This window comes from Typha latifolia, chromosome 1, assembly GCF_019914945.1.
Source record: "Typha latifolia isolate L0001 chromosome 1, TyphaL0001v2, whole genome shotgun sequence".
NCBI lineage: Eukaryota > Viridiplantae > Streptophyta > Magnoliopsida > Poales > Typhaceae > Typha > Typha latifolia.
The window spans coordinates 22,622,051-22,647,275 of record NC_133086.1 but is presented as its reverse complement, the minus strand read 5'-3'; the positions used below and the strand labels follow the sequence as shown (position 1 = coordinate 22,647,275).

The window sequence follows — 25,225 nt, the reverse complement described above, 5'->3', positions numbered from 1 at the left end:
AAGAAGAGCGAGTAGCACTGGCAGGATGAGTAGGATAGGTAGTAGGAATTCCAACATCATGGGAGGAAGAGCCAGGTCTTATGATGAGGATGTAGGAAGAATAGGTATAAGTAACATTTACATAGGAAGACATATATATATTAAAAAAATTTTTTTTGCTAGTATAAACAAATTAAATATATTTAGTTTTAATTATCTAATTTTACTACTAGTATAAATATAAGAGTTTCTTTTTGCAGATAACCCCTTCGATCTTCACCAAATGGTATGAGATTGAAGTCACGAGTATCCAGCATGGATCCACCATCCAATAGCGGTTAGCGGATCAGATTAGATTTTAGATGATCGGGCTTAACTAATAAAAAGGAAACCTGGCAGGAAACCAAATCCCCAATCCTAAGTAGAGCCCTTCTTTCTCTTTGGCTCTCTTTGACACGACAGTTCCGGGGTTGAAAATGGGTCAGATTAATTCTGATCCAATCCAATCTAAATTTAATTCAGGTCAAGAAGTTGGATTTTGGTATGAATCGGCTTTTTGAGAAATATTTGAATATATATATAGGTTGTATTTTTCAGATACGAATATCAAATATTTCTTTACTCAAATGATATACTTATAACCACTATCTATTAGAACACAACCCATTAGGTAGAGCCGTAGAGGTGGTAAAAATTTACCTAACTCAGTTATCTGACGTGATAACTTGACTTCCAAATATGTATAAGTCATAAATGGATCAACCCGTCTAACTTGATTATTAAGTGGGTTATGTTTATATTTATTTTCCTCAACCCAATTGACCTATTTATAACTTGACCCGCCAACTCATTTATGACCCCATTAACCCGTCAATGATCAAACTAACTTATTTTTAACACAAAAAACTCATTAATAATATGAATCAATTTATTTATAACTCGAATAGATCATAAACAAATATATATATATTGTGCCACTTAATGACCCATTAAATGACCCGTGTTACCGTGTAATATGTTTAATAAATGGAGCATATTACTGTTTAAAAACTCTTAGTCTTAGCCGTTTAATAAACGAGTGTTCGTGTTTGCACTGCCATACCATACCATGACCCGAACTCGACCCGAACCCGACCCGACCCGAACCCTGCTAACACGATCCCCGTCGTTAGGCTGCTGCTCCTCACTAGTTTCTACTCTTCATCTCGTCATCTTTCTCTAGCCCTAGCTGCCACGAACGAGAGTTGAAGCCTGATCACCCTATTCATCTCCTCCGTCGTCAAGCCACCGTCTCTCCGCCGTCGCCAAGATCCTCGGCCTCTCTACCTCGAGCTCGCCTTCCACTTTGAGAGCCCCCTCCATTCACGGTTAGCCTCCTACCTCGAGCTTAGTTTCAAACTAGCATAAATCATTTCTCTTGGACAAAAGCTAGCCTCCGTTTCTTTGAGTCTCTCTGTTGTGTCCTCATATAATTTGACACAAATCGCCTCAATGATGTAGGTAGCCGGTTTAAAAAAATTATCACCTTCAGAATGTGATAGATAGTCTCAGACTAAATCAATATAATAGCTTAAACATATAATAGAACACCAAAGAACAAAGACCAAGGAATACAGACCATATACAGCAAATATATGAGTGTCAGGTTTTAGTTCAGAAACTTCACAAAGTTGGAGGCCATCCAATCTCTTGAAAAAATAGCTTTTGGATCTTTAGCCATTGCTAACTGTACCACTATTGAACCCATTCGATAAACTTGAAAATGTAAGAAGTACATCCCTGCAGATTTTCTATTTTCCTTACCTTAGTTTCAAGTTGATTATTCTAGTTTCAATTTATAGAGTTTTAGTTCAACAATTAATCTAATAGTATTCGTTTATTTTACAGATGCACTTAAAAGAGGAGGATTGTTTGGATAGTTGGATGTTTTTGTTTCTCTCTAACTTTGAAATGTTCATATTTTGTATATTTGTTTTAATTTAATTTGTTGAAGTTAATGTGAATTTGTGTCTATATTTTATATTTAAACCTGTGTTAATTTAATTTTCTTGAAGTTAGTGTGAACTTGTGTCTAGACTTTGTATTTGAACTTTGTTAATTTAATTTTCTTGAAGTTAATGTAAATGGAGTGATTGTATGTTGAAATCAACTGAAGTTCGTGAAGTTAGAAATAGAATCTGTTTGTATGTTGATGCTCAATTGAAGTGATTTATTATTCTTTGTGTTGTATAGTCTTGTTAATAATGTTATATTATGATTTGTTGTTTCTTGCTCATTTAGATGGTGAATACTGATATGATTATTAATGATGTGTTCTATGTTGTTTCTAGAGATTGATTTTGCAAAGTATATTTATTTGATATGCAAGTAATTATTTTTGTGAAACTCTTTGTGCCTAAAAGAAATGTCGCAATTCATTTAAGATTCGATATGTATTTGTTTAAGATCCGATTCATATCTAAAAAAGGTATGATCCATATTCGAAATTATCTGATTCGTATCCGAAAAGTATCCGTATCCGTTTAGTTATGATATGATTTCAAAATTTATTTTTCTGTCCAATATCTGTATCTGATCTATTTTCACTCCTAATTGTTCCTCTCGTTTGCTGACCGGTGACTTGACGACGACGGTGGCGGTGGTGGTGAACTATTTTCTCTCCTTATTTCTCTCACACAGTCTCTCTCTCACTCTCATAGTCTCTCTCACAGCTACCCACCGCCCACCCCCTCACCCACCATCCACCGCCTCCTTTCCTTTGCCGCTCTACACATCCCCACCCCATCCTACATCAATCACCTCCTTCTTTCTCTACCAGTCTCCTCTCTAAACAGCGTACTCCATATCATTGTAGACTGTAGAGTCTAGATAATGACTAAGATGTGAGACAATGCTAAATTGCTAACTACTTATTAGTGATGTGAAACTATGAGTTATCAGCTATGTTACTTTAAAGCTGTGATTATGTTGTACTAATACAATTTTATATATGCTATATAGTCTATTACATATCATATATAATTATTTTTATATATTAAGAATGCTAAAACCTGCATCCGGCATGGCTTTTCGAAACCTTGGAATTCGGTGAGTGATTGCACGTTTGGTGATTGCATTATCCAATGATGGATGCTTGGTTAGTGGGTTTTTTGTTAACGAATTGCATATTATTTGACGGAATGATATGCATTGTTACAATTTATGTATTTCTCGTCAGCAGATTGCAAATTTATATATTCTGATATGCAATTTCCTTACCTTTTTTTCTCTATTACCCTGGAAAGGCCCTCTTGTAACCTTGTTAACTTTCTTTGGTGGGTCCTGGTTCTTTGATGGTTTTTGTGCAGATTTTGCATTGGATTGTGCTTCAATTGGTACAAGAAAGAGGATTATTTTGCCATTGTCATCTTGTGTAGTGGAGCGGGCTTCTTGCTGTCATATCAGCTAGCTGCAATTCTATTCAATGGGAAAAGGTCTGTCTTCTTTTTGTTTTAAAGATTATGGAAATAAGAATCTTAATGTTCTTGAGTCTCTTCGTTGTTGCATTTTGAAGTGCATCAACTCTTCCCTTTTTTATATTGTTCATAGTTATATCTTTGAATAAGTAGTATTTTTGTTCCGTTAAAGCTGTTTGATTCCTTTCATGCATTGCAGTTAATAAGGAAAGCAAAGCAGTAACAGATAACAAAAGGACACTGCTTAAAGTGAAAAAGGGGAAGCTAAGTAAGAGGAAAGGTGGAGCAAGTAAAGCAGATGTGGTATTTTCGGAAGATGCTGATTTTGGGAGAATCTTGAAAGGTGTGATATTAAGAGTATTTAGCAGAATCTCTCCAATGAAAATCTAAATTGCATTAGGTTGTTTAGCTGCCTGCGGTAGTCATTGTTGGCAATCCGTGAGGGAAACAGATGGAGGTAGCATATTTGCTGCATCCATCTATATATCTCACCCATTTGACCCTCCAAGTTTGCTCTGCATCTTGTTGCATTATCAAATTTGAAAATGTTGAATTGCCAGAAGTTATCCATTCATGCATCCTGAGTACCAATTCCCTTATCATCTTGCTGACAGCATATAATACCTGTTAGAAACTTAGAATGCCCCGCACATCTGCTGCACTGCAAGATTCGTTGCTTTTATAATGCAGGCAGAGGAAGTGCCTTATAGGCTTATAGTACATTTTTACATTTAGAGTTCAAATTCTGCTGGAAATCCTATGCATAGTTTCTTTTGTCCGGCTAGGACTATCTTTGTAGCAGTTATAATCAACCTAGAGTTCCCTAAAAGAATAGCCGCTATCATTGCTCGAGAAAAAAATGTAATATTGCCAGTCCCTTTAGCCCCTCATTGTTCTCCTAGGAAAGAAGGAAAATATGGGAAAGGAATACTATATTTCAGTCACAGACATAATTTTCTTATTCTTTTACAAATAAATTTTATTAATGCTTTATATTTAAGGTAGCTTTTAATATATCAAATTATTACTATAACCCATGTTTTGCTTATCCTTAGATAAAAAGGACAGCACAAACGCAAAACGCAACACAGAGGCGCTGGCTAAGGTAAAAAGGCGGAAGACAAAGGACAAAAATTCTAAAGCAGTCGATAATTTCTGTGTTATTGCTTCTGAAAATGAGAACTGGAAAAGCTTGAAAGGTATCTAACCGTTTCCGTTATATTCTGTTGTACATCTCATTTTGATGCCCTTCTGTCTTCTGAACATATGCCATTTTTATGTTTGTGTCTTGAACTTCAGAACTGATTAGATCCTGATCATGACTATATGTCCTCTTATTTGCATCTGTTGTACAGTATTATTTCAAGTACTTGGCAAGCTTGTTTAGAACTGCAAAACTTTATCTTATGAGGATTGTTTTTTTAAGGTACTGATAACTTCTGCTTTAATGACCAGTTAACCTCTTGATTCTTGAACATTTTTTATGAATGGAGGAAGTTATATGTTATGTTATGTTTGCCACAATTTTTTGACCTGGTATTCTGTTGACGCTTGATTTTGACTTGGATGAACTTGATTAGGTTTTCTGTTGCTTAACCTCTTGGACATATCATTAGTCCTAAGAAAACATTCAGATTAGTATGTCCTTAAGATTGAGAGCTTAGGGCATGATTATAAGAATGGATTAGAACTCTAGCAATTTAAAATGTTAGTCAACTGTTAACAGATATATGAAATGATTTAATTAGCCCACGTAAATGTTCTAATAATGATAAGATTAGTTTGGTCATTTAACAACTTGCTTATGTTAGAAATTAGAAAAAACGCTGATGATAGTAGGGGTAGTATGTTATTTACTCTGTTAGTTTTGGATAAAAAAAATCTAACAGTTCCAACTTGGCCTGCATCATAAGGGTTTAAGTGCTTAAGTTTGAATTATAAGGGTATAAGTTGAAATCTGGCCAAACCACAGTGGGGTAAATTGTATTTTGCCCTTCTTTAAATTACTCTTAGCAAGTTGTCATGCTTATCAGTCATGGATACCTCTTTTCATCTGAAGCTTTCAAGGATCTATTGAAACCCAAGTTATTGTGACATGATTCCGTTATTGTTATTGTTGATATTATTTTACTATAGTTACCAACAATGTTTTGCTCTGCATTTACTAGCTGATCAGGAAATAGGCAAAGTTTCCGCTGGAAATTTCATTGAACTTGAGACATTGAGCAAGGTTGATGATTTTGGAGAGCCAGAGGAACAAAAAAATGGGGCAAAATTAAAAAGCAGTGAGCTTCCATCTTTATGTTCCCTTACCTTCAAATCTTTGCTGGAAAATGAGTTATCCTGAAAGAAACAAAAAATGTTTTTTATCTTCATTGATGGCAGAGAAAGTAAAGAAAGCAAAGAAGAGGAAAGAGAAGAATGTGCACGTAATGATAGAGGAGAAAAAAAGCCTCTGTGAAGTAAATGCGGAAATGGTTTATCAAATCTCATCAGCCGATGAAGATTGTTCGAGAGGAATGAAAAGTATTGCTTTTGTCCTCTTGTGCTGTTATGCTACTTATTTTGTATATATTTTCTGGTCGCACTAAGTCATCCTTTTCTTGTTCATTTCTGTGAGATTATAATTTACCAATTGAAAGCACATCAATGATTATTCAGATGCATTTTATCAACTAGGTACTATGGGAATCTGAATACATGACTGTATTTTTCTCGAGTGTTTTTTTTTTCCTTTGTCATATTCCATTAGGACATGCTATGGAGGCCTTCACATCCTTATATTAGATATTTTTGTTTTTTGCATGGACATATATGTTTGAGCCACGTCAATTGGTTGAAACCTCTCAATGGTATGACAATATGACATATAGAACATGCTGTAGAACCTTCTCATCCTTATATTAGATTTTTTGCATCGACAATCATGTTTAGGTCATCAATTGGTAGAAAACCTCTCAATGATATGATTCATGACATGTTCACAGTTTCTTTCATGTCACAATTTGTATTAGTCCTACAGATTTTTGTGCACTGTTCTCAATTGAAACTGACTTAGAAATTTTTCACAGAATGGCTTACTGATTACAAGCAAAGTAGACCGGGCTTAAAGATACTGCAACAAAGAATAGATGAGTTTATGATTGCTTATGATGCACAAAAGGAGCAGGTAATGTTACTCCTAATGTCCTATTCTTACAGGTTATACTATCTGGGCAACTTGAAATCTAGATGACCATGAAAAAAGCAGTCAGTTCTAGTAATATCTTTGCAATCCAATTAGTAATGAACCCTAAAACACATGTTCGCAGAGGCTAGTTCATTGATATTGAGTCAATAAATAAACAGTCATCTGATGTGTTTCCACTCTGGAATACTTTTCTGTTTAACATAAGTTGATTTTCACATATGTGATGCTGAAAATTGACAAAAAATGCCACTAACCTTGTGCTAACAAAATTCTTATCTGCAGTTGGTTTTCAAGAAAAAGGTACAATTTCTAACTTAATTTATAAATACAGGAAAGAAAGGAAAGTGAGGCACTTGCTGCAGAAGGAGGATGGACAGTGGTGGTGCATCACAAGGGTAGGAAGAAAACAACAGATACTGAAAGTGGGATAACCGTTGGCTCTGTTGCCCAAGCTGCTGTGATGGATAAACTGGCCAAAAAGAAGAGTAAAGAAATCAATCTAGATTTTTACAGATTCCAAAAACGGGAAGCTAAGAGGAATGGTATGTTTGCAAAGATCTGCATTCCTATACATTTTGTAGAAAACAAACCGACCTTTGTGAATATTTTCATGATTTTTGAGGCACTTCCATGTGAAAATTTCTTTTATCGGTATTTAAAGCTAAGACCAATCATTGTTACTAATAGTACTGTTCCTTTTGTTGTCATTGTTTTTCTAGTTAAGAAACTATAAGTTAATTATAGGAAGCAGGCTCAATGTTTATCAACAGTGATCATTACACGTTTGAACGAACGGTGGTCGGTAGATGCTCCTTGGTACTTGCAGCTTAATTCCACATTCTATTCGTTTTGCAGAGGTAATGATTCTGCAGAGCAAATTTGAGCAGGACAAAAAACGCATACAGCAACTGAGAGCTGCGAGGAAGTTCCGGCCTTACTAGTTCTGCACATGATTTCAAAATTTTCCTGCGGTGGAAAAGCAGCATGCCCTCTGTTACATTTTATTAAATTTTTTTTTTCTTTTTATTGAAGAGAGAAGAATACAGCGAGGGAGAGCGCATTTCTTTACTGCATTAAAATAGAGAGTTAACTCGATCCGAGGCGAGACTCTCTTCTGACATTGTGTTAACTTGGGCATTTTCCTCTTATTTTTTTGGGTTAAGATATAACATCATTTTACGTCCTTGCCCAACTAGTACTTGTTATAAATCTCAATTCTTGTACATTTGCATTGTTCCCAAATAATTTATATCCTGCTTTTCACTCGGAACGTACAAAAGATCTTCATTTTTCTGCGCCGAAAGCTTGAAGCCTTTTCCTGACGATTTTTTTAACATAGTTTTGAAATTGTTATGCAAGCAAGAGAGAGAGCAAAGTTTTTTCAACGAAAGAATCTCATTTTTCTTCTTTTGTTTTTGTTTTTAAAAAAAAGACTGGCTGCAAGATAACCAGACTACAGCCGCTGCCTAATGTATGAATGATACATGTGGACTTCTTGTTAAAAGCCACGTGCTACTAAATACAGCAATCAACAAACCAATCGAATATACATATACGTATTTGCTATGATACAGAAGGATTTGTGTATGATTTAACCCCTTCCCCTCTTATAATTTCTGCTTCTGGAGGTTTAGACAGCAGATTCATTCTGAAAAACACAAGTGTTCGTTTGGGTTCTGCTCATCTTTTTAGATTTAATTGAGTGCAGCCGCTTACTACTCGTGCCTCCATAATGCAATACTCCCTCATTTCTCTTCTCATATTCTTGCTTAAGCTCATCCAAGCGTTTCGAGACCTAGAACCACCACAGGAAAAGGGGGAAAAATAAAAATAAAAAGTCAAGCACTGTAATGTAAATCAATCAAGAATCAAGATCAGGAGGAATAATACATTTTAGACTGTATGGATCTTTTTTCTGTTCATCTTTATTTTAGAGCACCGGTTTGTATCAATCAAGCACTACTACTTTTCTAACTAATTCCCCCAGTTCCTCTAGGATACACAAAATAATCTCCAAACTTTTTATCAAATGAGTAAAAAGGTGCTTCCTGAGCATGGATTTAAGACCACATGAATAACAAATAGTTGAGAAACAGTTAGTTTAAAAGAAAATTTAATCGAAAACAGCTAATAACACGATTCACATATTAGAGTAAATAACATCACTTGAATGAATATAGAGGGATGCCAGATGTTACTGAATGCTTCTATATAGAGTAAAAAAAGCTAATTGATGACAACATATTCTTCAAAAGAGTCCGACCGCAAAAATCGAAGTCATCATGATTCATGCATAATCAAAACATAAATAGTAAACATGAGGACCAATCAAAATAGTTTATTCTTAAATCATGACGGCTAGTTTGTATGGAAAATTTAGAGGACCAAAGAGTCCTCAATTTGATAATATAAATGACCATTTAATCTGCACTACTATTAGAAAAGGATCAAGGATCTTGTCAGTCTTTCTTCTTTTGAGTTCAAAGAAAAATATCATATTCATGCAAATAAAAATAATGAGAAAATGAGTAAGATTATCAAACAAAACATAATCGATATCTAGCAGTAATATACTGGAACGAATAAGAGAGATCCAACACCCGACATTCATTGTAATCAATTGCTGCAAGCATGCAGAAGATGATTATGCTAGAACATTTTCATGTGCAAGTTGCATAGGATGATCATCACCTTAAATGTGAAAGCAAGCGGCAATAATGTATCTGGATTTGTCGCGTCCTCCGGGAAGTTTCGAAGAGCATGTATAAGCTTCTCGAAAGGCAATTTTATCTGACCAAATATTACCTCAAAATAAGAGGTAGTACCTCAAAATAAGAGGCTTTTACGAGCAAAATATATACACCAGAAAACTCACCAAGTCATCATGGCAGAACTTCAGCAAAGCCAAACCAACTTGAAAAACTACTTTAACACCCTGTAGAAAGTGACAAATCAAAGTTCAACCAAACAGTAATATAGTAAGTGTCTCTATACACCATAACATAGAAAAGGGTATCTCAGTGCACAAAGCTCTTGCTAACATGAGGAGGAAATTGTGCAACCATCAGCTTTTTATTTTATTCCCATAAACCATAATGATCTACTAGATGCAAGAGGCAAGCCATTTTGAAAAAGTGATTCAGATTCATAAAATTACAAATCATTACAGATATACCCCAAAAGAGATGCTAATTTTAATATACACCCGTAGAAAAAGAAAAGATTGCATATCTACAATGTTCAGAACTTTGATCTTTGAATAAGTATGTATCCGAAAGTTCATATATGGCCCTGTAAAATTTTGCAGTTCATGCTATGTCCTTGTAGTCAGATGACATACCAGTATGAAAATGTACATAGATACTTGCTGAGGTGTACATATGCATGTAAGAATTTCTTTAGGATACTTCTATAAGTTGTATAATTCAGGTAAATAAGTATCATATATAACACAGGTGACTGAAACCATTAAGAAATTGGCCATTTCACAATGCTTCAAAAACAAAGCATTAAATTGCTAACCTCGTAAAGAAAGACATCCCAGATGCGAAGCGCCAAGGGAAATGGGAATGAATATGAGAAAACAGTTATAAACCATTGACTTGCATACATGCTTGGATTAATCATTTCTTGAGAAAAATGTTGCCCCAACTTTGGCAAGTATTCTTTCACCAATTGTTCCAACTGAAATAGGTACTGCTGTACAAGTGGCAATCCAACCTGCTCCGCAATCACAAATTTTAAATTGTTAGTATTCCAATATAGCATATCAAGTTAACAGCATGGATATATGTTTCTTTATTTGCCAAAATAAAAGGTGCTATTGCACAATCTTGCAGTGACAACTGACAACATCATTTTGAATATCATTCAGAAGCAGAAAGAAAGGTAAAAGTAACAGTATCAGAAGAGAAAGACTGATGATGCTTAAATTAACTTAACCACCAACAAAATCCAGGCAATAGATACTTTCCATGATCCCTCATTCTCTCACAATACTTAACAATGCCAGTTGAGCCAAGAAAAGAATGGAACTCTCAACAGTAAAATCAGATGGAACCAGACAGAACCTTTGAATGTTGTTTCAGAAAAAGCAAATATAGGGGAACCCAAAATTTCAATCACTAATAATTAAATAAGAAAAATCCATGAATGAGGTGAGAAAGTTATTCAGCCAAAACCCAACTAGCCATTCGATAGAAAACTGCCCTAAAGGTAAATGTATGTAGGATGAATCCAACCATGAGAAGAAATCAAACATGTCTTCCAAATACAAACATGAAACAAAGTAGTAATGTTCTCATTGAAAAAAAGAAAATCTTTTCAAAAATCTTGTGTGACATTGCATGTTATAATTGTGTTAAAGGAGATTGGGCAAGACCATTTGAAAGGGTCATATTCATCTCACGCTTAAGGCTCATATAAAATTATGTTATATAATAAAAAATTATGTATGACTAAATAAAGAACAAAGATCTAATACATCTAAAAGAGACAACTTGATTAAGCAATGAGGAAGCTGACAAATTCTTTAACTTAATGTACTGCTCAAGAGTCATTCTGCTCCATCTCATTATTCGACTGTTTCAAAATGATTCGATAAATCTTACAACTTAGAACAGTTATCTGATGAAATTAATGAAATTTGGGAACAATTATGCCCTTTTTGTTGCATACACTGGTCACACCATTAACAAAGGTGCTTGAAGGCTTGTACGGCATGTCGCGAGCACTCTTAAGAAATTGATAACATGGTATATGCATAAAGCAGAAAAATATAACTCATACTGGAATAAGGATTAACTATATATCAGGTAGAAATAATTATCATTGAAAAGGGGTTTAACTACCAGATATAATCCTTCCATTGGTGCATGAACAGCTCCCTTCAATAATGCAACTAATAGCCAGAATGCGTCCTCCTCGCTCATATAAAGAAGCAGCAGACCTGCTAAAAATCCCATTCCCTGAAATTAAACTAGCCATGTTACTAGATACCTTAAAATCTCAATTCCATTAGTTTAGTTAGGAATTGCTAAAACCCGTGCATGTTTACTAACTCAATTCAAACCTGAACATATCCAACATCCCTGTCATATACTGAATATGCCTTCAAAACATTGTACAAGGACCTCTGACCCGGACCATGTCTTTGTTGAAAGAAAACATGTGAAGGAAAAGTCCGAGATATGTCTCGAATTATATCCAGTTCTGAAGCCGACGTCTCATATATCACTAGTTGCTGTAGTAGAAAAGGACACATAACATAAGCAAGTTGTTAACCAACTGGAAAGATGGAAAGAAAGAAGCCAAAATATGTTATGATAAACACAAGGAAATTTAAATGGGCGGTAAAATAGAGAAAAAGGCATTAAAAGACGATTCAATAATTTCAACTCGTCTTTTAGATCTTGATGATCTTCACCCATTTTTTTGATCTGGTGGATCTTTGTTTCTTATATATATTATCACAAACATAATAGGTTTATGATGCTTGGACAAATTAAATAGTGGTAAGTGCAGGTGAGCTGTCACATTCTTTATAAACTCAAACAAGTTAAGTAGAGGAAGAACTCCAAAAATAATGAATAACTACTAAATATTATAAATTTGCAAATCAAATCAAGTGAGGATAGGCATGAGCTAATCGTGAGATACATGCTAGAGTCATGGCACCATTATTATGTTACTCACTAGCTTTTCTTTTAACTAATCAGGAATCATTTATGGATAATTGATAATACCCACAAGCAACTGATAATTTAATTTTATCACAATGATATACAAGTTACTGAAAGTAATTAAGAGACTAAATCAAGAATTCAGTTGATCCTGGCACTGCTGTGCCAACACATAGTACACTGCACAGCCACTGAGTCACGCCAGGTCATGCTGACACAGAGTGGCCACGGAAATCCATCCTTTAAATATCTATAAATAAAATATTACATTAATACATCTAAATCTACCATCAGAAATTACTATTACAATAGAATTTGCTGCATATGTCAAGAAAATATTATATGCTGAAAAATGAGAGATCATCTAAAGCAAGTCTCTATATCAAAGAGCTATGATGTTCATGTAAAGAACATCATTCGCCTTTGTCTGCATTTCCGAGTGCACCAAACAAGACTAATGAAAACAAGCACTTAAGTTGAAAATGCAAATGGCATCAAGCAATTCCTTTCTTTCTTCATGAAACATCACCATCTTTATACATTATAAGAAGCATTTGTATCGGTCCTAAGAAGATCCGTGAAGTCAGCATGCACAAAGAGTTGCATGTCAGCTGAAAGATTCTGAAGCACAGTTGTTGATGAAATAAACAACAAGAATGTAACCAAGAATTATGTGCACTTCAGTTTTACACAAAATTCCTAGACTTTAGCTATGGCATTCAAACGTTATGTGATGCAAAATATTTTGTGGTTTTTATCCCAAAAGGTAAATGCTATCATCTTGTGGAGATTCAATAAAAGTTCTTGGAGCCTCATGCACTTAGATGCCTTTTTAAATTAAAAAATTATGGTCAAAATTAAAAAAATTCCGTAGGTTCTTTCCGACAAGTAGATTTTGAGAAAAAGATAGCAATTTATGCTAGCAAGAAATTTAGTCAGTTCAGAGCAGGAAAAGAAGTGAAAATAGGAGTACCTCATAAACACCAGGGTTCATTAACAATAGATCTCGACTTCCTGAAATCAATTGCCAAACAAGTCCTCTCAAACAATCAGGAATGCCCTTTCTTATACGCCTTTTAACTACATGGGATTTTCTTCTAACATAATGCTTCCAGTCACTGCCACCAACACCTATCATCTTCCTCCATTTTCTTATCCTTCTTTCCTCCCTGGAAAATTCAAGGAAAAGGAAAGTCAGAAAATAATGACAATTAGAATGAGAATTCCATGAGTTGGAACTGGGAAGTTTTGCTAATTAGAAGTTCATAATCCGATAGCTTTGCAAGTCAGAAAATGGTAAGATCATAAGAAGAATGTCTAGGACAAGTTAGTAAACCAAGGATATGTGCAGTTTAGCAAGATAACCAAATTGGAAAAATGGAGAATAATGCAGGTAACGTATAGGGAAAATTTACAATTTGCAATATAGAAGTAAAAGAAGTCCCCTTGAAGTTTTAACAGTTTGTGGAAGGCAATAAATAAAAAGTTAAACAATGAAAAATCTTGGTGGTAACATGGGTTGAAGTTACACAAATTCAACCACTATATAGGTGTTTATGATTACACATAACAAGCATAGAACAAGAAAAATAAAATCCAACCACTATATGGAGTCTGTTCTGTGCAACTAAAAGAAATTTTCAAAAAATGATGAAGGGAAATCTCCTTTCATTAAAGTGACAGATGATGCATGAGGGTACAAGGACTAAGGAGGTGAAAGTGGTCGTACAAAGAAATTGTGGCTGAACTGCCCTATAATACCACATCCCATTGCCTTTTCATTAATTGACATGCTAGATAACACGAGAGGAAGATGAGATCCCATAAATCTCTGTATCCATTGTAGGGACATTTTGCCACTTTTGATTCTCTTAATGTCACTGCAAAGTGCAAACATTTACTTAATTATCCTTGAAGTTTACAAAAAAAGGGATCTGCTTCTAGCTGATTAAAAAGATGAAAACAATATAATGCTAGTCTAATCAAGGTTAGGAGGAACAAATGAACAACATTAGGCTGGTTCTTAGTAGTTGTTATTTACTTGGCATTAGACATCCAATATATCCTAAGCATTGTGAAAGAACAATGTGAAGAATACTGAAATGTGATTCTATGACAAGTGACAACATGTACCTATCGTGTTCGTTTATGGATCTGCTTTTTCTAAAGCCCTCCGGTGAGCTGCTCTGCTCTTGTTTAATAAAACCAAACCTATCCACTGGTCTTGAAGGGGAAGCAACTGCTGGTTCAATTTCTTCTGTTGTTTTTTTCTTTTCCATTCCAGTTGCAATAGAAAACCCTTTCGTAGTTTTTCTATTTGGGACATAAAAGTACTCCCTTCCTTTTCTTCACATGGCCGTCCATCTATTCTATTTTTTCATATGCACGACAAGATCAACAAATATTCTTTAGTACCAGATCATTAGACGTGTAGCATAGCCGATAATGTCATCACAACTTAACCAAATATGGCAGGAGAAACAAGAAAAGAAATGAAGAGCAATTAGAAACAATACGTGTAAGTTGAACCAATATATGCCAATTAGAAGTTAGAAAATACGTTTTTTAAGGAACCACTGGAATGCTATACTGAAGTTCTTGCATATGAAAAATGGGCATGAAATTGACCAACTCACAACAACTTTAAGTGCTTGAAAATCTAGGACTCGGCATACTATATAGGAGAAAATGCATCAACCTATACCACAATTAACAGACATCACAGAGAGCAAATAGAAAAAAACAAAAGACATAAGATGGACATACCTGCAGATCTTCTTAAATAGTACATATCCGAATTACAAACAGTTAACAGATTCAAGAAACAGCAGTTCAATAAAAGGAACACCGAACGTTTCAAAAGTACAGCGAATTGGTTGTAACGAAAAGATTGTAATAACTGAAGCCAATAAAGAGCACTGTTCCAACAAATATGCAAGATCTTTAATGCACATAGGAGTTTTAATCTATAAATAGAAAAACCCATACGAACCAACAGATTGTAGCATACAAATCGATTACATCCATACCATTCAAACACAACATTCAAGTGACAAGTTGTGTTATAAGGTAATACTGCAAGAAAGATTAGTTGTAATCGCAACAAAGGAAACCCACAAAGATCAAGAAACGAACTCCGCTCCCGCGTTGGCAATGTACCTTCCTTCTATACGATCAAACAAGAAACTCTGATTCTTTTCCAATTATAAAACATCTTCCTAATCCGACAGCCCAACAGGAGATCTGTGGTCGAAACCGACGGAATCCGACCTTGTTTAAATCGAAATTGATCAAAGAAAAAAAGGGGGCACAAGGGGGAAACGAACAGCGAGGTTGATGGAACCCTACCTCGGGATGAGCTCCCATGGAAGAATTCGCGAACGAACGGTGAAATTTTGCGGAGGGATTTATGATTGAAATCAAGATCTTTCTTTCTTTTACCCTTCGTCGTCACCCCGGGCGAGGGGATTTTTAATATTAATTTGCAATAAGAGGTCTCTTTTTTTTAATTAAAAAAATAATAATCGCCGGTTCATGGACAGCTGCGTCCTGAAAGAAGGAACCCTTTGGTCGATCATCTCCAGGGCAGCGAATCACAGCCGTTGGATAGATCCTATCGAAATATCACACGACGACACGTTTTAAGAGCATTTAAAAATCCCTCTACAAAAAATATGAATAGTTAAGTTTGATGGTGTCCAAACCAAAACACGTCGTTAATTAGCTCTAATTGCAAGTATCTAAGTCAATCTTCCAATTTATTTATTTATTTATTTATTTTTCATCAAAATTTTTACTCCCAATTTGAATCCGTACCTTACGTTACGTGACACCACGACTCTTCCATCTACAATAAGAGAATATAACATTTATGCTCAACCAGCTGCCATCCTTGGCCTAAAGCCTATATCATATTAGATAAACAAAATAAAGATCACCTTTATTGATACAAATTTATAGTAAAAGTATTAGATCACTAACTAGTTTGTAGATCTTGATCATTCATATTACCCGAAAATAATTGATCATGGGATAAATAAACCATATAACATGAAGTTCTAATTTTACTACATTTTTATATATATATTTTTTGATGTCTTTAAAGATCATATTGAACTGCTACAAGCTTCTTCTTTTTTTATATAAACATGACATTATGTGAAGGTATAGTAACGCGTGCTCAATAATTTCCAAGGCAGTTTATTAATTGAAAAAATGACATAAATCTTTCATTAAAAAAGAGATATATATATATATATATATATATATATATATATATATATATATATATCAAGTTGCATCTGCAGATAAGATGAGAGGCGTCCAAGTTGCAAGTCCAGAGCAAATGTATGTTCTTGACTTCTTTCTAGTTACGTCATATAGCAAGCAAAATAGTTTTTTCTATAAAGCAATCTTTATCTGGTTGCCTACGTTCCTGTCGACTGGATGGATTGAATGACGAAGAAGAAACTAGCATGCATTTAAGAAGAAACTATCAACTCCATGGCTTGCATAGAGACTCAAATCATTTAAGTTATTGTCTCCCAGCTGCCGTCTATTCTATTCTTTTTTTAACGCTTGAGTTTAGATATGAACAGTCTATCAACTTTCTCTCTCTAGAAATATATATATATATATATATATATATATATATATATATATGAACTGTAGCTAGCTCAACTGTTACAACTAATTTGTTGACTTCTTATAATCTTAAATTATAGAGAGATATATATCTCTCTATAATTTAAGATTAATTTAAACTAAAATGTCATAATAAATAGAGATAGTGAATTAAATTTAAATTGAAATCTATCTCCCATAAAAATAAATAATTAAATTTAAATTACTTTTATTAATTGATATCTCATATAATCATTACTAAATCGTACCTATCACAATTATAATCTTTTTAACTAATAGATCTTTTTTTTCGGTATATAAAAATTAACTATTATAACCTTTTGATTAGATTATAAGTTATAGAAGGAAGTATTGAAGTTCTTCGAAGCCACATGGGATCATAACTTTCTGCATCCATATATATAATAATATAAAGGATAGAACTTGGTAGGTGTCACCATTTAAGGCTCAACCGTCTCTGAATAGAAAGAACAAAAATGAGGCAATAATGCGATCTCTCTCATCCATATAAGTTTATATAAACTCTCGGGAAGTGTACTCGTTGCAGTTGAACACAACAATACTAAGACCATGGAAGTAAAGCACTTTACTTGTCTACTCTCCCTAGTACTCCTACCTCTTCTTCTTCCTCCTCATTTCATGGCTTTTGGTTATGAAACAAAAACTATTGACAAGCTGCAAAAGATAGAAAAGCTCGTACTTAGCTCCATATCAGGGCCGGAGAGCCTCGCCTTCGACAACTTCGGCAAGGGGCCTTACACTGGTGTTTCTAATGGCAGGATCCTCAAATGGCAAGGGAAAGACGTAGGTTGGGTTGCGTTTGCCTTTAACTCTAGACACAGGTAATGTTATTCTTATAAGATAAGTGCCCTCTATAAGGAAGTTAAGATATTAAGTTGCAGGACCTCCTGTTTTAGGTTAAATTAAACATCATCTCTCTGCAAGCAGGAATGCAGAATGTGCAGTGTTCAACAATGTTCTATTGGAGAGCAAGTGTGGGAGGCCATTGGGGTTGCAGTTCCATAGGAAGACTGGTGATCTCTACGTCGCAGATGCCTACTTTGGGCTCTTCAAGGTTGGACCAAATGGAGGTTTGATGAGTGAGCTTGCATCTAGTGCCGAGGGAGTACCATTCAAGTTCACAAATGGAGTTGATATTGATCAAGAGAGAGGAGTGGTGTACTTCACCGATAGCAGCACACGTTTCGATAGGAGGTGACACGTTCATCTACGCCCATACACACGTATATGTTTTTCTGTACTAATAGCCTTAAAAATATGGCTTCCAAAATTGATATTTTGCTTAGATGCACTGTTAGTTTTCAAGTTACAAATTAAAAAAGACAGATAATTTTAACTAAGCAACATATGAAAACTATAACTACATATTACTGTTAGTTAACTGTAAGGAATATCTATATGAAAAATAAGGATTTTAATAAGAAATACATGTAAAAATTATATGTCTTGAGAAATATACATGTAATATTAAATTTTAGATAGCCATATAAATAAAAAAGAGGCTTTTTAAAAGTTTATGTGCAAAAAAAAGGTTGGGCATATATAATACTATTTCTTAATCTTAGATCATATAGATAGACAACGACTTATATTGCTAGTTTAAAGTGTAATAGACTAAAAAGAAAGTTTGAGAGGACTAGTTTTGGTTAAAAACTCGGTCAATCTCCTGATAGCATGGAAATTCCAACCGTCGTATTATTGTCGTGCTCACTGCAGTACAAAAGATCTTAACATCACGTCACATTTAATTTGTTTCCACGTTCCCTCTGTCAGCCGACCTTTTTATCGGTTTCTTTGAACAATTAATTTCCTCGCTTCTACCGTTCTACGTCTACGTCTACTCACCGACGAACGACTCCTTGGAGACAATTCTATTCGACCTCTTCCTGGCCAAATGCATGCTTGTCTTACACCTTATACTAGTACTTTATTACTCTTATGTATGTATGTATGCCCTTTGAAAATCTTTTATTTACTCTACTCTTGTGTTTGTATAGATAGTTCTCAAACAAATTAATAATAGAAATACCTTAATCTTGTTTGCATCTTTTTGTTGTTTTCTCTCGATCGACAGTGAGCACATATTGGTAGTGCTCTCCGGAGATGCCACAGGGAGGCTTCTGAAGTACGAGCCCCAGACAAAACAAGTAACAGTCCTAAAGAAGAACCTCGCCTTCCCCAACGGCGTCGCCATTAGCGACGACAACACCTACCTCCTCGTCGCCGAGAGCTCGCCGTGCAGGATCCTCAAGTACTGGCTCCGAGGTCCCAAAACTGGAGAGTTTGAACTCTTCGCCGAGTTACCCGGATACCCAGATAACATCAAGAGGAACTCGAGAGGCGAGTTTTGGGTGGCAATCCAGAAGAAGGTTCAGCTCAATGGATTGACCTCCAGCTCGGCGTTGGACAATCCGGTGGCTTTGAGATTGAGCAAGGAGGGGAAAGTCTTGGAGATTTTGGACGGAGATATTTCTACGTCCATAAGTGAGGTGGAAGAAAGAGATGGGACGCTGTGGTTGGGCTCCGTGGAGATGCCGTATGTTGGTGTTTACAAAGCTTAACTAAGCTCACCTTTAATTATATGCATCATTTTGTCTTTACAACAGCAATAGTGGGCCTCAGTGGAGAAACAGCGAATCCGTTCTCTGCTTACTTTAAAATTAGGCTTAGGTTAGGGAGTGTTTAAGAATTTCTTTTTTCAGTTTTATCGTATGGTTGCAAAAATATATTAGGAAAATAACTTCTTTATCTATTGACTTTAAAAAAAAAAATACTTTATTGAAATAAGTTATTAATTTGATTAAACTAGAAATCAAACAAATTCTTAGTGTGAATACGTTACGGGACACCACTATGGAGGCCTAGCTCCAACTACAATGTGCACCATATTCATAAAGTCAACCTGATCATTACAGGAAGCTTCATACCGTGTAAAGTCAACTAAACCGGTTCACATAATACCATTACATAGAAGAGAGAGAGAGAGAGAGAGAGAGAGAGAGGAATGTATGCAACAAAGCCATTATCCATCTTCGAAAGCCAACCTGTGGCTTCCTCCCTCCCAGATGCCTCCTAAGAATTCCTCCTCCGGCTATCTCGTCGTCGACGAAGACAAATCCGAGACGTCGAGTCCTCGTTCCTTTCGAGATGCTGCTGAGATGGCATGAGAGTTCGCGATCTTCCTTTCCCTCAAACAAGATCCCTGTCTTCGAAAAGCTTATGTTACTTCGCAACTCTACGTGGAACCTCATGAGGTAAACAAATATTAGCTTTAGAAAAATTAAGCAAACTAAGAACTTTCTTAATTATTTATCTATGCCAGTATTCAAAATTCAAATTGGATTGGATTCCCAGGAAAGTGTCCACATGTTCGTCGGAGGAAGAGATGAGCACATGCTGCTTTAATTCGCCGGTGCATAAATGACGTGCAGCCGAAGGTGTTTGATCACAGAGATCTCATAAAGGCATGCAGATTCACCGCCAAGTCCATAGCTTCCGATGGCTTCCCCTCCATCCATATTTAGGAAGAAATATTGGAAACTCCACTCCTCTCAGCCCAAGAACTACTACTTAGGTGAGGCTTCGGGACTCAACGATCGACGCTCTTCTTTCGCCTCTTCCCGAATTGGACTTCCCAATATCCTCCATCGGAAAGTGGTACTGCCCCTTGGGCTGGGGGATGGTTACGTGACACCACAGGTCTTCTATCTACAATAAGAGAATATATCCTCCATGGGCTAAGCCTAAGTCATATAGATAAACAAAATAAAGATCACCCGGAAATTGATAAAAAGAAAAATTGATGGTAAAAGAATATCGTAAGAGTATCAAATCACTAACTTGTTTGTAGATCTCTATCATATTACCCGGAAAATAATTGATCATGGGATATATAAATTTATTACATGAACTTCTAATTTTACATGAATCTTCAACATCTACATTTTTTAATTTGATTATTTTGATGTCTTTAAAGATCATATTGAACTGCTACATTGTTTGAAAAAGAAAAAGCATTTGCCTTTAATCACATGATATTATGTGAAGGTATTGTAATGCGTGCTCAATAAATTACAGCGTGATATATTGGACTTGTTCCAAGGCCGTTTATTAATTAAAAATTGACTTATAAATTATTCATAAAATAAATCATATATATATATAAGATAGTGATGTAAATGAGTCGAGCTTGAGCTAGAGTCGGTTTAAAATTAATTTTGAGCTGTCCAAAAATATTTAGGCTCGATTCAACAGACCAAGTCGACTTGAGTTCGTGCTTGATTAGAGGAGAATGAGGCAGAAGAGGCCAAAAGAGGAGGGGGCCAAATGAAGAGGAGAATGTAGTGGCAGCTTGTTGATGGAGTACAATGAGGTCGGATGAGGAGGTGAAGGAGGCGACTATGGGGTGGTTAGACGAGGAGGTGAAGGAAGAAGAGGAGGGAAAAAAAATAAGTAGATTGAGTGTTAGTTTGTTGAGAGTTTTTATTAAATTTAGGGTTAGAATTAGATAAGAATAGAATAATAATAGCAAGATGTAATAATTATTAATATATTTATATATAATATATAATAATACGTAATAATATTAATAAATATTAGATTTAAACGAGCTGGTCGAGTCGAGCCTTAAAATAAGGCTCAAACTTAAGCTCGGCTTAAAATACAAATCAAACCTTAAAATATGACTCAAGCTTGACTCAACTTAAACTAAATTAAATCGAGTTTGATCTCCTGCCGCTAGTTTATTTTAACACCACTAGTTGCAGGGCCTCGAGATACGTTGACAGGCAGTACAACTTCTACTTTCAGAGCAAATTACAAATTTATGACGTATTTTTTTCTTCTAGTTACGTCATGTATCAACGAAAGTACGAGCTCTTTTTCAATACCGGTTCTATAGATGATTACGTTTTTTTTTAAATATAGATACTCTTTTTTTTGCAATTTATGTATATATTATTTTAAATTTTAAAAATTATATTTATATGTATATCTTTTCTTTTATATTTTGATAATTATATTAGCTTAGTAATTTATCAAATAAAAGATATAAACAATGAGAATAAAAATATTTATTAATTATTTATATATATCTTTTATTAGTTTAAGATTAATTTAAACTCAAATTTAATAACAAGATAGAGATAAAGAGAATCAAATTTAAATTGAAGTTTATCTCCTATAAAGATAAAGATTCCATGAAATAAACACCATATTAGTGGTTCAAAATATTCGGCTTAGGTTAGTGTTACTCCTTGGGCCAGGGATGGGGTCAACTAGGCCCAATTTGAATCCGTTCCATCCTCGGCCTAAGCTTGTATCATTTAGATAAACAAAATATAGATCTCCTTATTGATAAATATTGATGGTAAAAGTATCAATTCACTAACTAGTTTGTCGATCTCGATCATATTAATATTTTTTAATTATATATCTTTTATTAGTTTAAGATTAATTTAAACTCAAATTTAATAACAAGATAGAGATAAAGAGAATCAAATTTAAATTGAAGTTTATCTCCTATAAAGATAAAGAATCAAATAAACTTATAGTTCAAACTTGATCATATCTATTACAATCACATATAAAAATTAAAAAAACAAATCTTAACAAAAGAAAAGAGAGTAATTATTATTGTCCTTGGATTATGATTATAAATTTATTACAACCACACAAATCAGAACTTAACTTTCATCCGTATATATTTAGATAAGGGTGATAAGGTTTAGATAGAATTTAACCGTAACCATCTACAACTAAACCTCTTATCTATATAAGCTTAAATAAACTCTTTGGAAGTGTAGACGTTTCCTTGTAGTTAGAACGATGGAAGTAAAGCGCTTGACTTGTCTCCTCTCCGTAGTGCTCCTACTTCTTCTTCTCCCTCCTCCTCCCTTGGTTTTTAGTTATGAAACAAAGGCTATTGACAAGCTACAGAGCATCGACAAGATCGAACTTAACTCCGTATCTGGGCCGGAGAGCCTCGCCTTCGACAACTTCGGCGAGGGGCCTTACACCGGTGTCTCTAATGGCAAGATCCTCAAGTGGCAAGGGAAAGACGTAGGCTGGGCTGAGTTTGCCTTTAACTCTAGACACAGGTAATATTTATTTTATAAGATAAGTACCCTCGATCAATAAAGAAGTTAAGATATTAAGTTGCATGACCTACCTTTATGGGTCAAATTAAATATTTTTTTCTCTACGAGCAGCAATGCAGAATGTGGAGTGTACAACAATGTCCTCTTGGAGAGCAGGTGTGGGAGGCCATTGGGGTTGCGATTCCACAACAAGACCGGCGATCTCTATGTCGCAGATGCCTACTTTGGGCTCTTCAAGGTTGGACCAAGTGGAGGTTTGATGAGCGAGCTTGCATCTAGTGCCGAGGGAGTGCCTTTCAGGTTCACAAACGGACTCGATATCGATCAAGAGACCGGGGTGGTGTACTTCACCGATAGCAGCACGTATTTTCACAGGAGGTAATCGACTCCTATACATACATATTGCGGTTTTTATTTATTTTTAATTACTTGTATAACCTAAAAAGTAGGTCTTTCAAGTTATCTTTGAGGACAAAGATAACTTTAACTAAGCAAATATATGAAAACTATAATACATCATATACTTTTATCCTTTTATATTTACAACATTTAAAAGTATATGCGCAAAAAAAAAAAGTAGTTGGACATATATAGATAATATACTGTTTCTTAATCTTAAGATCATATAGATAGACAGAGACTTTTATTTATAGCTAGTTTTATTTTTTTGCAGTAAATATAAAATTAGTTTTATATTTAAGTTTTAAAATGTATTAGATTAAAAAGAAAGTTTGAGAGGACTAGTTTTATGATGACATGGAAATTCCAACCGTCGTATTATTGTCGTGTTCACTGTAGTACAAAAGATCTTAACATCTCAGGTCAGCCTTCTTTAAACTTTGATTTGTTTTAAGAATTTCCTCTTTCTAGGCAAATTCCTTTGAATATTAATTAATTTATTTATTTTTTTTATCTCGATCGACACTTCGACAGTGAGAATGCATTGGTGGTGATCTCCGGAGATGCCACAGGGAGGCTTATGAAGTACGAGCCCCAGACCAAAAAAGTAACAGTCCTAAAGAAGAACCTCGTGTACCCCAACGGCGTCGCCATTAGCGACGACAACACCTACCTCCTCGTCGCCGAGAGCACGCCGTGCAGGATCCTCAAGTACTGGCTCCAAGGTCCCAAAACTGGACAACTTGAACACTTCGCAGATTTGCCCGGATACCCAGATAACATCAAGAGGAACTCGAGAGGCGAGTTTTGGGTGGCAATCGGGAAGAAGGTTCAGCCCAATGGATTGACCTCCAGCTCGGCGTTGGACAATCCGGTGGCGTTGAGGTTGAGCAAGGAGGGGAAAGTCTTGGAGATTTTGGACGGAGATACTTCTACGTCCCTAAGTGAGGTCCAAGAAAGAGATGGGACGCTATGGTTCGGCTCCGTGGAGATGTCGTACATTGGTGTTTACAAAGCTTAACAGAGCTCAGCTGCATCATTTTGTCTCAACAACAGTCTGCTTAATTACTTTAAATTTGTGCTTAAATGTTAGGATTAGGTTAGGGGGTGTTTAAGAAAACTTTCAATTTTAATGTTTTGATACTGCAAACATAAATTAGAACAGTGACTTCTTTTATCTGTTGAAATTAACTTCAGTCTTTTCTTCTTTAACTGTTTCTTTTAAATTACATTACTGAAATAAGTCATTTGATTAAACTAGCAATCAAGCGCACTCTTTGTGGTGAATACGTTACGTGACACCACCATGGATGCCTAGCTCCAACTACGTACAATGTGCACCATGTGGATAAAGTCAACCGGATCATCGCAGGAAGCTTCATACTATGCACATCTGAACCGTGTCAATAAAGTCAACTAAACTGGAATAAAGAACTCATTTAAAAAAATAATGAATATTTATTTTAGAATTGATATTATTCTAAGAGGGCTAAAGGTAGGACCAAATGAGAACTATTAATTCCAAAAAATAATGAGGCATATATGGTCCTATGGTAGATTGTAGTCTATATATGTACGTATCTGGTTGGTGATTCGAGCTATTAATTTACATGAGTTTTTGTATATGCGATCAGTGTGGTTTTGCTTTTGTTGCCTGTTGACTTTTCCGATGGTGTTTGATCAAACACCTAGCACTTTAAGAATAGAAAAAACGTACCATTTGACTTTGCTCTCCTCGCAGTTGACTAATCTTCACAG

The 25,225-nt window shown here is 35.1% G+C and overlaps 4 protein-coding genes across 11 annotated transcripts; 3 read left to right on the top strand and 1 right to left on the bottom strand.

Moving 5' to 3' along the window:
• The first annotated feature begins 1,157 nt into the window (after positions 1 to 1,157).
• On the top strand, positions 1,158 to 7,816 carry LOC140792031 (uncharacterized). Its single transcript, XM_073142819.1, has 9 exons — positions 1,158 to 1,346; positions 3,327 to 3,452; positions 3,634 to 3,777; positions 4,490 to 4,633; positions 5,603 to 5,719; positions 5,820 to 5,960; positions 6,506 to 6,603; positions 6,956 to 7,166; positions 7,480 to 7,816. The coding sequence occupies exons 2-9, from the start codon at positions 3,443 to 3,445 to the stop codon at positions 7,563 to 7,565; spliced, it is 951 nt and encodes a 316-aa protein (XP_072998920.1). The 5' UTR covers positions 1,158 to 1,346; positions 3,327 to 3,442; the 3' UTR covers positions 7,566 to 7,816.
• Positions 7,817 to 8,022: 206 nt separating this feature from the next.
• Positions 8,023 to 15,831, bottom strand: LOC140791996 (uncharacterized). 8 transcript variants are annotated; one of them, XM_073142782.1, is made up of 10 exons: positions 15,654 to 15,827; positions 15,465 to 15,575; positions 14,439 to 14,674; positions 13,279 to 13,474; positions 11,696 to 11,866; positions 11,475 to 11,591; positions 10,147 to 10,344; positions 9,500 to 9,559; positions 9,316 to 9,414; positions 8,023 to 8,419 (listed from the first exon to the last, which is right to left on the bottom strand). In XM_073142782.1, the coding sequence occupies exons 3-10, from the start codon at positions 14,582 to 14,584 to the stop codon at positions 8,255 to 8,257; spliced, it is 1,152 nt and encodes a 383-aa protein (XP_072998883.1). In that variant the 5' UTR covers positions 14,585 to 14,674; positions 15,465 to 15,575; positions 15,654 to 15,827; the 3' UTR covers positions 8,023 to 8,254. The 8 variants fall into 8 exon arrangements, with proteins under 8 accessions (XP_072998883.1, XP_072998867.1, XP_072998875.1 ...); XM_073142766.1 differs by having other exon boundaries at positions 15,423 to 15,548; positions 15,654 to 15,794; XM_073142774.1 differs by having other exon boundaries at positions 15,465 to 15,548; positions 15,654 to 15,791.
• A 1,670-nt stretch (positions 15,832 to 17,501) lies between these two features.
• LOC140798913 (protein STRICTOSIDINE SYNTHASE-LIKE 10-like) lies at positions 17,502 to 19,722 on the top strand. Its single transcript, XM_073153004.1, has 3 exons — positions 17,502 to 17,791; positions 17,898 to 18,164; positions 19,045 to 19,722. The coding sequence occupies exons 1-3, from the start codon at positions 17,520 to 17,522 to the stop codon at positions 19,529 to 19,531; spliced, it is 1,026 nt and encodes a 341-aa protein (XP_073009105.1). The 5' UTR covers positions 17,502 to 17,519; the 3' UTR covers positions 19,532 to 19,722.
• Positions 19,723 to 22,796: 3,074 nt separating this feature from the next.
• Positions 22,797 to 24,488, top strand: LOC140798344 (protein STRICTOSIDINE SYNTHASE-LIKE 10-like). Its single transcript, XM_073152193.1, has 3 exons — positions 22,797 to 23,068; positions 23,177 to 23,446; positions 24,002 to 24,488. Exons 1-3 carry the CDS (start codon positions 22,797 to 22,799, stop codon positions 24,486 to 24,488), a joined length of 1,029 nt encoding a protein of 342 aa, XP_073008294.1.
• The last annotated feature ends 737 nt before the right edge of the window (positions 24,489 to 25,225 follow it).